The following is a 12,261-nucleotide window of genomic DNA, read 5'->3' as shown; positions in this document are numbered from 1 at the left end:
ACTGTGGATTTACTCCTTTTAGAGACACAGGGGCAAATTCACTAAACAGTTGCACCACTTTTGTGTGTGGTATTTCAGCGCAAAAAGCACGTCTTATTCACTATCCACCTGCAATCTAGTTTAAGCAGGCGCAGTCAGCGCTGAAATCGTGCTGCGTCTTTAATATTTAATTTAAGTCAATGTCATTCCTTTCTGCACAAACACACCTCCTTTCTATGTAATTAGGCTCAGTATAGATTGCGCTTCATTCACAAAAATGTACCAATGCAATTTATATTGCGCTATTACTGCTAGATGAAATCTGTCAAATTAATTTTATTTAAAAGAGATGTTTGTGCACATTTTTTATTGATCGTGGCAGCTGCAATTTATAAGATAATGATAAAATGGTGGAGAAGACCGTTATAATCTGGCATATATGAAGATGTGTGGTGTATTCAGTCACACTTTCAGCATGTAAAATTAATAGTTCACCCAAAAATGAAAATTCTTTCATCATTTAATGACTGAGTACTCGCAGCCTCTCGCTCGACGTAAGCGTGCTGGCATGTTCAAATGAAAGCAAAACCAAAGAAGCTTGTGAACAGCATTCTGTTGTAAATGAACCGAGCTGCACTTGCAGTTGTATCACATCAGTTCTCGCGTGAACTTGCCAACGTGTTTACGTCATGCGAGAGACTACGTGAACTCGGTCCTCTCATGAACGCGCATTGGAGATCGACCAGAAGGAATAAATTATAGTGAAAAGGACTTTAAAATGTATCTGTTTTTCATCCAAAGTGATCGTATAGCTTTAGAAGATATTCATTTAACCACTGGAGTCGTATGGATTACTTTTACCATGATTGTCAGTGCTTTTTGGAGCTTTAAAGTGCTGATCACCATCTACATTGTATGGACCTACAGAGCTGAGATATTCTTCTAAAAAACAAAATGTTTGTGTTCTGCTGAAGAAAGAAAGTGAAACACATCTGGGATGGAATGAGGGTAAGTAAATGATGTGGGAATTTTAATTTTTAGGTGAACTAACTCTTTAAAGAGATGATTCAGTTGTCTGAATCACAGTTGTGGAGTGATGCTGTACTGTCCCGTTAAAGTGTGCCAGATCGTAGTGGTCTGTTGCATCCATCGCCGTATCTCCACTCAGAACCAGACTGCGAGATCAGAATTGCTCCATGCAAACTGCGTTCAGCACAGTTTTTGTGGCTGTGTTTGCACCAATGCCTGATCTGCATAATTACTTCAGTGTATCGGGTACAAACAGCGCCTTTACCAGGCACAATTCATTCTTAGTGAATTCCCCTCACAAATTTACAAACCTGCCTCTATTTCTGTATAAAAAAAAACTGAATCCAAGCCCCTAGCCTCACTCCCTCAGGGTTCCACTTCAGTCTCACTCTTTCAGAGTGTGTCCACTCTGTAATTCAGACCGCTTCCGGCGGTGACATTTACCATATGCTAACCTGTGGAGGACTCACCTTTCCAGCTCACAGCCTAAATGCTGTAGAAAGGGAAAACTGAGGCATGACGCTTCTAGATTCTACCTTTGTGTTCACACTTTTTCATCCCACATTGCAGTTTTATTACTACTGTTCTAAAAAGTGCTGTGAACATAATTTTGATAAAGTGAAATGATATTACAGTAGTACGTACAGTATATTTAATGTGAATATGAATATATTAATTCCTTGACTTTAGTCTGCCTAAGGTTGAGAGGCCAGTAACTTTGATTATGTGCTTTGTGTTTATAGATATGAAGATTGTGAAAAAGCTGGCTTCCACGATGGTGGGCATTCATCAGCTGATCACAGAGGCGATGCATGCAGTTCGGCAATCAAGCTGACCAATCAAATCTCCTCTAAGTGCTGCTGCCGCCTCTCTGAAAGCACTGTAAGTGTTTTTGATGGGTACCCGATGCATTTATAATGCCGAACTCTCTGCTCTGTTTAAGGCCCTCATGGAACAATTGATTTATTTTTTGCCACTGATGGGTGTCAAGACGAATAGGGTTATTTTACACTTATCTGTCAGGCTAATGCATTTGAAAGTCAGCCAGTGCACATCTTTTCCCCCATGGAGAAACATTTATTGTAAATTATTTGTCATTTTGCTTGTTGCTGAATTTTCTTTAACAATAACTTATTTTACAATAACTGTTGGTAGGATTTGGATCCATAGTTAAACGTAAGGTCATTATGTTTTTCATTCTCAGTGACTGCATTTTACAGTCTCTTATTTTGCTTTATAAATAGGCAAATATTGTATTGATACCTCCATTTTGAATAGGAACACTAATCATCATTGTAGCAATGCCTTTGAGTGAAGTTACACTTTACAAAAAGGTTCCATTTGTTAACATTAGTAGGTATTATGGTATCATGAACTAACAATTAACAATATATTAGTTAATGTTAGTTAATAAAAATGCAATTGTTTATTGTTAGTTCATGTTAGTTCATAGTGCATTAACTAATGTTAACAAATACAATGTTTGATTTAAAAAAATTTATTCGTACATGTTGAAATGAACATTAACCAAGATAAATAAATGCTGTACAATATTGTTCATTGTTAGTTCATGTTAATAAATGGAACTTTATTGTAAAGTGTTACTATTTATGTTTGTGATAAGCATTTTTAACTAACATCAGATTTGCATATTGCACACATGCTTGACACACAATTTGATCTTCCGTTAATAAACTTTTTATAAGAGTGGTTTCAAGTGATTTCCACTCCCGGTAATTATACTTGTTAAAACTGACATACAGCCTCTTTACACTCTAAATACATGAGTTCAAAACATGAATGTTTACCGTTTCTAAAGGACATTTTCTTACATAAACAGAGAATGTTATCTTGGCTAGTCTTAAAATGTCAGAGAATATAGACTAATAAAATAAAAATCCTAAAAGAATCTGCATTGTCATCAGTTAATTACTCTATCTCCACCTACTGTATATGCTAAATCATGCATTTACTAGCAGCAGTCTGCTACTTGATGTGAGGGAATGGTAGAGAAATTCTTGTAACATTGTTTTCAAGTAATGGACACAATTACCAAAGTCTTTTGGGATTATTCATATTCACCAGAGTAACAGTGCCCCGGCAGATAAATCACATACAATCACTAAAATAGTAAACACTCATCATTTTCCTCAAATAATCCTTAAAGTTACACTAATTATAGTATCAAGTGTTTAATCATTGCTAATATTTGGAATTTAAACACACAAAATTATGATTTAAGATCATCTTTGGCTAATAATATAGTAATTATGCCAAATAAACCACCAAAACATGAGGTAAACATTACATTTCATGTTGTAAAACCAATTTTCTGTTTTTAATCATTTTTAGCATATGCATGGGTCATTCATAGAACTGATTGGCCTTTTTTTCTTTTGTTATTATATCTAAATACATATCTAAAGGTTCTAAAGAATGTCTACAAGGAAAATGTTCTTGACATCTAAAGAAAATGTCAAGATGTGTTGGACATGATTCTACAATGCTTTCACTGATTTATAATTTTTTTGAAGATTCCTTCGTCCTTAAATTATAATGTTGCTATAAACCTTTTTTGTGTGCAAGTCTCCCTTGAACAAATTTCTAAAAGCATATTTTTGAGGTATGTTTTATTTTTGTGTTGGCCCAGACATGGCCAGCTTTGCACTGGTTTCATTCATATACTGAGGCTTGCAAAAAGCTTATTCCCTGGAGAATAATATCTTCATAACCTTGCATATAGCCTTCACAAATATATATTAATCTCACACTCCAAAACCAGAAAAGAAAATGATTTAAATAACCACTGGGCTATTCAAAGTTTGTATTACACCAAAATCCACATTTTTATTGTTGTTTGTTTCATTGTGGCATACAAGAATTGAATTGAAACATAGCAGCAACTGTCTATTTTCTATATTAAAAGAAATTAGATTTATTTAAACATTTATTTAAATTCCGTCCCACAAAAAAGTAATGAAACATAATTATAGGACAAGTGCACAACAAAGGTAAAGAAAAAGGCACATGCCAGTATGTGGCAGAGTGGAGTTGGATTTAAAGAAGAGAGGGTTATTGTATTTTTCTTGCACATTACAACTCTAACGATGCACTTATGTCACCCGCTCTTCCCTTTTTCTTTCACCTTACCTACTTAAGGAGGAAGTCTTGATTGGTAAGTCGATGCTATTCGCAGATTTAGGGACTTATTGTAGGCCGCTGGTGGACTGTAAAATCTCTTCCGACAGGGGACTGAAGCAGAAACATGTTCTTTTTGTTTTTATCAAGGATTTTAGCTAGTTAGAGTGATGGAGATAAATTATTTTGTCTGCAATCCTTTTCATATATGATTATTATTCTAACTTGCGCCCATTTTGTAATGTCTGTTCAGTGTCCTATAATGGAAAAATGCTTTAAAATTGGGGATTTTGTTTCTGTTCTCTCTCTCTCTCTCTCTCTCTCTCTCTCTCTCTCTCTCTCTCTCTTTCTTCTTACATAAAAGTAGCTGGAAGTTTATTCACCAAGGTTCTTTTTCTCTCTTTTTTGATCTGGATGTTTCTTTTATTTGCCTATTTCATTAGCATTGGTTCATTGTTTACTTTCTCTCTTCTCTATTTCATTAGTTTCTTTTGTAAGAGTTCTTGCTTTGTTCTCCTTTCTTTTAGAATTTCTCGCATGTGACAGATCTGCATGCCATTTTTAAAACTTTTTCTGTTTCTGTACTAAAAAAATAAAAAAAATAAAAAATAAAAAATAAAATATTAATTTCCTCTCAGTTCTCTGTAGGGACATATATGCCTTTTAAAATGTACTCACACTGAATCATGCAGGTAGCAAATTAAAAACGTTGCATTTCTTCTTTAGAAAAACAACAGTTTTGTTATGTCTACTTGCAGGTCTCACCATCACGTCCTTGGGTTGAGAGTTTAAACAAAATGGTGATCGTCCAGGACTCACTGTCCAATAAGGGCAAAGAACATGCAGATTACGATTCGGGAAATGACACGTCCTCTCCGCCCTCAAGTAAAACTGGCATCACGAGGTCAAAGGTTGTTGGAAACAGAAAGGTATCATATCAAGAGTTGACATCTCCAGTGAAGCTCAGACTAGCCGATGGGGACAATGCCTCAGATTCAGGCAATTCACTAACCAGCTATGACTCTCTGGGTAAACCGATGCTGAGAGACAATACTTTACACAGCTCTGTCTTCAACAAGCTCAAAGGGTGAGGCTGTGTAATGTTATGCTTTGGCATACATTGGGGTTCAGAATTCTTAGTCCACATTGAAATCTGAGCTCCCCATTTTAAATCTGGAAATACAGATCATTTAAGGGTTTTGAAAAATGTTTAAAAAACATTATTATCTAAAATTAATACAAAATATTTAAGACATTGACTATGTTAAATCCTTGGTGCAAAAAATACCATTTCCATGCTTTGAACTGAAGCAAACAATTTGCACTTTGGAACATTCTCAAATCATGGTGGGATAACATGGATTATCAGGTTTTGCGGAAAATTGAGGAGTCCATGCCAGCTCAGTTGCACACTGTCACTGAAGCAAAATGGGGACATCCATGTAAATGTTTTCCTGTAAATCATGTATTTCATTAGAAAAGAAAATCACAAGTGGTCTCAGACTATTAAACCCACTGTATGTCATGTTTTTCTATCTTCTCTCTGCAAAAAAAAAGCTTATGTGAATGTATCTGACATCAACTGCAATGTCTTTCTAAATTTATAATGTGTTGTTCATCAAAAATACCATTCTCTTTCATGCCATCTCTCTGCATATACAGCATGCATATTTCCTAGACAAGCTCTGTCACTCACATTGTCAAATTTTAAAGTACAGAACTAACATTATTTCCCTGTTATAATTGCAGTGAGGAAATAGGAAGATACTCTGATTTTGAGAAGACACCTCTGGGTCTTGGCACTGATAGGAATCAGAGTCCTTCTTATGATAGATATCAAAATCGAACAAGATCCCGCAGCAGAAGCACATCATCCCAAAGCAGATATTCAGGGCGCTATTGTAGAAGCCGATCCCGGTCCTCAGGGAGGAGGTGGGTCACAGAGCTACTATATTATAAAAACCTCTTTGTCATGGAATATTTACATCTTTATTTAATTGTATTTACTTGACTTATTTTATTTATTTTTGGTGCCTGTATTATGATATATTTGACAGTAGTAATATGGTTTGTGAGCTAAAAATGGGTGTTACATGTTTTGTGCTCTTGTTGTGAATTTGGGAGAGTGGTGCAACTTTCTTTGTTACACTGAAAACCTATAAATCTAAAAATTGTGCTTCATGTGGTAACATTTAAATTAATTGTTTTTATTCAATTAAAAATATGAATTAACATGACTGAATCAACCTGACTACGTAAGGTTACATCAGAAAGCTGATTGTTATGGTTTAGAACAAGCAGAAATAGCTCCTTAAGGCAAAAAATTGCAGGTTACCACTTTTTTACAATGTAATGTAATCCGTGACAAAAAAAGAAAAGAAACCAGATCTCTGATTTGAAGGTAACTTTCAGTTTGATTTCTGACAATACTATCTCCCACGGCTCATTTATAGATCGTATTCCCGCTCATCCAGTTACTCACTGGATTCACGGAGAGACAGTCTGTCTAGTGCGAGCTGTTGCCACAGTCTAAATTACTCACGGTGCACACCAGACAGGTAAATTTCAGCTGAAATGTATAATTATATAAGAAATAACAGCAAAAAGTTAATAAAAGCTCTTATTGAGTGCATGCATGTTCACATCACATCTCTTTCATGTGTGCATGAAAAGGTTTCGGGAGCGAAAAAGAAACTGCCGTTCCTGTGAGAGTAAAAAGCACAACAGAAGAAGACCTTGTTCCCCAATGAGAAAGAGAAGAAGAGATTCACCCAGCCATCTCGAAGCTCGTAGAATAACAAGGTCTGTTCTTACAGAACTCTCTAGCACTACAGCACTTACAACATCTTATAACCTATGAATTTTGATAGTGGTACGACTCACAAACGAAATGTTCCCTTTGCTGATCTTTTTTTTTTTTTTTTTTTTTGGCAATCAAATTTACAGTAATCTGTGGACTTTTGTTTAGCATTTTCTGTGCTGATTTTGGGGGGAAATGTGCAGAAATCTGCAGAATGGATTTAAATATAGTATAATGTCTTGAACTGAGCTGAAAGCATTTTCAAATTAGGAAAAAATATTTATTAAACATATATGCAAATATTATAATATTATAATATATAATTCTGTGGAAAACTGCTGAGCTTTTTGTGGAGGTCTGTGGGCACAGTTTTCTTGTGTTTTACCTGTCTGGTGGTCCCCCAGAAGAAAATTGTATTATCAGTTGTTTCTTTTGAGTATCAACTTTGTCTCGGATGTTTTTTCTAAAATTCCTTTGGAGAAATAAACATTTTGAGACAATTACTGACATGCAGTAAGAGTATAGAGCTATACAATTTCAGTAATGTGGATAACATTGCTCAGATAATTTGGTCTTGGAAGAATTTTATGAGAAATGTTTGAGTTCATATTAAAATTTCAGACTTGAATGCAAACTTTGGTATCTTGGCAAATCTGACCACAGGTTAAGACTTTGCTAAGCTCTCTTTTGAAATTCCAGAGAAAACACATGAGATTACGGGAGCCTTTTTCTCTGGAGAAAAATCGGAGAAGCACGAGACTTAAACAGAAGTCTTCATTTGCTCTCAATTTAATCTCATTGCTGTCTAGAAGAAACAATTAAGATATTATAGTGACCTTCTTTGTCATTTTATCTTCCTATGGGCCTGCAATCAGTGGCTGCAGAACAGAAGCCAATAGTTAAAAAGACAAATAAGATAATTCTGGGTTCAATACAAGTTTAGCTCAATCAAAATCATTTATTGCATAAAATTGATTACCACAAAAAATATTTTCAACTCTCCATTGTATATAAAAAAAAAATTAAAAAAAAAAAAAAATCACAGTTACAGTAAGGCAGTGTAAGGGGGTTCAGTGGAAAGGAGGAGGCGAGAACCGGCTTAATAATATTAATAATAATTTAATAAACAATTTAAACAAAACACACAACCAAAACCACACAGTACAGCTGCCTGCAATTCTGTCTCTCTCTCGAACTGTCGTCCCCGGCCGCCTTTATCCCTCGCGCGCCTCATCAGGCTGATTGGGGACCGGGTGTGTCTCATTCCAGCCCGGCCCCGCCCTCCTCGGCTCTACAGGCACTTACAGTGGAAGTGAATTGGGCCAGTCCATAAACATTAAAATACACAACATTTCGTAAGTGTAGCCACAGGACATAAACATTATATGTGTTAACATGATTTTAGCATGATAAAATCAGAGATTTACTGGCGTTGCAGCGTTTATCAGGTTACAGGGTTTACTGCCATTATGTTGTCATGACATCAAAGTTTATTGGATATAACTTTACACTGATAAGGTTAGTAAGCAATTTTATCCCACCAAAATCATGTTAACATGTAAAATGTTTACATCTTGTGGCTATACTTTTGAAATACAGTGTATTTTAACATTTATGGACTGGCCTCATTCACTTCCATTGTAAGTGCCTTACTGTACAATAACTGTGATTTTTGCATTTTTTTAATAAACAAGGAAGGAGTTTAAATTATTTTTGTGGTAATAAATACTATGCCAGAAATGCTGTCGATTGAGCTTAACTTGTATTGAACCTGGAATATTCCTTTAACTTAATGCCTTTCATTAATAACTCATTATTTGTATTCTCTCTCTATGCTTTACGTCCTGTCCTGCACAGTGCCAGAAAGAGACCCATCCCCTACTACCGTCCCAGCCCTTCTGTCAGCAGCCGATCCTCCAGCCTCCTCTCCTGGCGCCTGTTTTCTCTCAGTCGCAGCCGTTCGTGCAGTCGAAGTAAAAGTCGCAGTCACACTTATTCCTCATACAGAAGCTACAGTCGCAGCTCATCATGGAACTCTTTATATAGCAGACGCAGTCAGAGCAGAAGCTATGACTCTGTGGTGAGCTATAGCAGAGCCCGTCGCTAATTTACGGACAAACCAGATGCTGGAATGCCAAACTCCAGCACAAGCTTGGACTAGATATTACTGCAACTGGGAGTGAAATGGACCAGCACTGAGAACATGCTTTGCTTGGATATGGAACATCAGGTAGTGACAGGATCATCTGTTCGGTGTCAGATAAGACTGAAGCTTTCCATATTGTTGTGTACTAAACTGTGTGCTTTCATTCATCCCGCTCAAAAGAAAAATTGTCTATCAATCACAAAACCTGCTGTTGTGGAAAGGACCAAACCAGAGCTATCATAGAAGCTCTATTGAAATATTCTAAACAGTGAGTTTCTGCTATACCTTGTTTGCACAATGGTGTGAAGATATTCCTTTATCAAATGTGGTAGATAAAAGGACATGTCTTCGTGTGCTGGGTGACTCACAAGGTGCTCATGACCTTCACTGTAAAAGCTGATGTTTGAATCTGTTGTTTTTTTGTAGAGTTTTTTTTTTTTAATGATATGTCAAAAGTGCTTTAGGAGAAATATTTATTGCTTCCATAACAGCTTTAACTGAGAGCAGCCGCTTCTGTGTTTCACACACCTTCACTTTGAAAAATGTGCCATCCGAATTGGTCACACTAGAAAATACAAACACCATCAGCCCAAATGCCAGATGTATTTATCTTCTGTTGAACTGGAAAACAATTCAACTGTCACTGGCCGTGATGAGGATGATGAGGATGATGAGGATGATGGTGGACAATCAAAATGCGGTGGATGTGCTTCAGTGGTTGGAAGCCTTTTGTGGCCCAGCTGTCCATACTGTGTTACCAAATACGTTCAACTGCATATTAATCTTGCAAACCTAAAGAGACAAGAAGTTATTTTCATCCATGGGATTCAAGGCTGCTTTTTGAGTGAGCAAAAGAAGAGTGGGCATTTTTGGACTTTGGCCAACTGATTTCAAGATTAAAGCACTGGCGTATTTATTATTTTGTTGACAATTAAATATTTTTATTAGTATTGCTATTAACATGCCATTACACCATTGCATGACCCTTATTTATTTACTTTTTAATGCATAGTCATTTGAATTTGTATCTGTGATCATATTCATAGGGTCTGCAAATTTCTATATATTATTCAGATCATTTGAATTATTTATAAGGTGAAACCTTTGATATTTATGAAGAAAACATTGTGTTTTCCCATTATTTCTAAGTGGTTTCTATTCATTTATTTTGCTCAAAACGCCAGTTAAAACACACATCCAGTCCTGCACTAATTAAGTCACACATTCTCTAAATCACACACTTCACATAAACCACAGTGCTATTTATAAATGCAAATGTTTCGTAAAGCATCGCTATTCTTTATTGGTTGCACATCAGTGCAGATAAATCAAGAAACTATTACAGACTGGGAGGAACGAAGATGGTTGTCATAAGAAATCAGTCAAAATGGCAAGAACAGGGCTTTTTTAAAGGATCAAAGATGTATATTTGGTGTGTGATACAGCTTGATGAAATGGCGTGCAAAAATCAACACACCTTCGTTTTGACCAACATGATCACATGTGAAGTCGGCATGATGTTTCCGATAGTTTTGATACCATAGGATCGGCGACTGTATGCCGATGCACTGACATGCAGCATTCTTATCAGACATGCTTGCAGTGGTTTCAACGCGTTTACCTTTCTACCTGGCGCGACTGGCAGGGCATTGCTTCAGCTGTGTGGGAGATTAGAGTTCAAAGCCAGGTAGTAACTATGTTTGTATAAACAATGATTCTGAGGTTTCACTTTTCCCTCTAACATTACTGTTTTACTCCACTAATGGTTAAGGTAAGGTTTGGGTTTGGGTTGGGGGATAGAATCTATAAATACTGTATATGCTTTTCTGTTCATTATATAACATCCTGTAAAGCTGAAAACAACTTGCTTCACTACTAGCTTTTGGCGACCTCTCCTGGACATAAATGGAGATCACACATGCCCATATGCCATACAACACTTACCGGTTTGGCCACTGGGGGCAGTGTTTTGAAATTTCGGTTAACGTATACCGATTTTGATGAAAAAAAAGTCGGTCTACTCTTTCCGATTTCACTGTGAGATCAGGCTGTTTTGACAGACGTTGGCAGGTTCTATGTTTCTGTGTCCTAAAATCTATTGGAGTACTTGTTAACTGAAGGCATGGTGATCTCTATGCACTGTATATTATTAGCTGTCTGACTGTTGTGAATCCTGACAATTTTACAGATAATTAGTTTAGATGGTGGGGGGGGGGGGGGGGGGTTGCTGGGTGCTTGAAGTGTATCACAATGTTTTATCTTCTTGAATTCATCTTCTTCTCTTGTCTTGAACCGTAAATGAGTTTAGTAAATGATTATGTAAATCTGTTGTGTAAATCTGCAAACATTTAGTGCGGCAATATGAGGCATGGGCTTTATTTATTGAGAAAGTGTAGTGGTCTGACTGTTTACAAAGCTGGCTTTCAGATTTACATAATTTGCATTGCTGTTTTTTCCTGCTGAAAACATAAATAAATAACATGGCATGTTGAAATTTTGCCATGAATCCACATTTGCAGTCTTGCAATTGCAAAAGTCCTTTGGATTGTTGCAATATCCTGCTAGGGTTTTGACCAGACATTCACTTGTTTTTGCACAGAATAAGAGGTAAAGATATAATTGAGTTAAATATATTTGTTTTTAGTAGTTAAAAGTTTAATCCCCCAATATTCCCCCATTCTACAGCAGTGTATATATACAATGATGTCTATGTGTACAAGAATATTAATGTCTCCTTTGCTCTACAAAATTAATAGTTCTCTGTGGTCTGAATCTGTAATAACATTCAAAGAATTCTAAATAAATTATTAATCTCATTAATTTACCCAATAATTTGCTTCTTTAAAATTTTGTATTTGTTTAGACTGCATTTATCTTTTGTTTTTTTTTTTTTTTTTTTTTTTTTTTTTTTTTGTCTTGTATAGTAAATAAGGGAGAATGGGCTAAGTTTAGACACCATTTGTATCCAGAAAGCTGCAAAATTTTTATGTGACACAATATTCAATAAGTGGGATTTTCTAGCTGCTTTTCTAGCTCTATGTGATTGAAAAGAGCACATGGGAAAGTTGCAAAGCGTTTTATGCTAAAAATGGCGTAGTCTTCCCCAGCAAAACCTGCAACACATTTCAAGTCATATTTCGACTCTATTTAATATGCTTAAAAAATTGAT

The 12,261-nt window shown here is 36.0% G+C and overlaps 1 protein-coding gene across 1 annotated transcript in view; it reads left to right on the top strand.

The window, feature by feature from the left end:
* Positions 1 to 9,053, top strand: part of LOC127440109 (serine/arginine repetitive matrix protein 4-like) — a 92,412-nt gene extending 83,359 nt beyond the window's left edge. Inside the window, exons 8-13 of the mRNA XM_051696508.1 lie at positions 1,752 to 1,890; positions 4,905 to 5,233; positions 5,896 to 6,078; positions 6,600 to 6,704; positions 6,820 to 6,948; positions 8,804 to 9,053. Coding sequence (XP_051552468.1) covers positions 1,752 to 1,890; positions 4,905 to 5,233; positions 5,896 to 6,078; positions 6,600 to 6,704; positions 6,820 to 6,948; positions 8,804 to 9,053 — 1,135 coding nt within the window. The remainder of the gene's footprint in view (positions 1 to 1,751; positions 1,891 to 4,904; positions 5,234 to 5,895; positions 6,079 to 6,599; positions 6,705 to 6,819; positions 6,949 to 8,803) is intronic.
* Positions 9,054 to 12,261: the final 3,208 nt, after the last annotated feature.

This window comes from Myxocyprinus asiaticus, chromosome 4 (genome assembly GCF_019703515.2).
Source record: "Myxocyprinus asiaticus isolate MX2 ecotype Aquarium Trade chromosome 4, UBuf_Myxa_2, whole genome shotgun sequence".
In the NCBI taxonomy this organism is placed as follows: Eukaryota; Metazoa; Chordata; class Actinopteri; order Cypriniformes; family Catostomidae; genus Myxocyprinus; species Myxocyprinus asiaticus.
The sequence above is the reverse complement of the archived record's forward strand: the minus strand, read 5'-3'. Positions and strand labels throughout refer to the sequence as shown.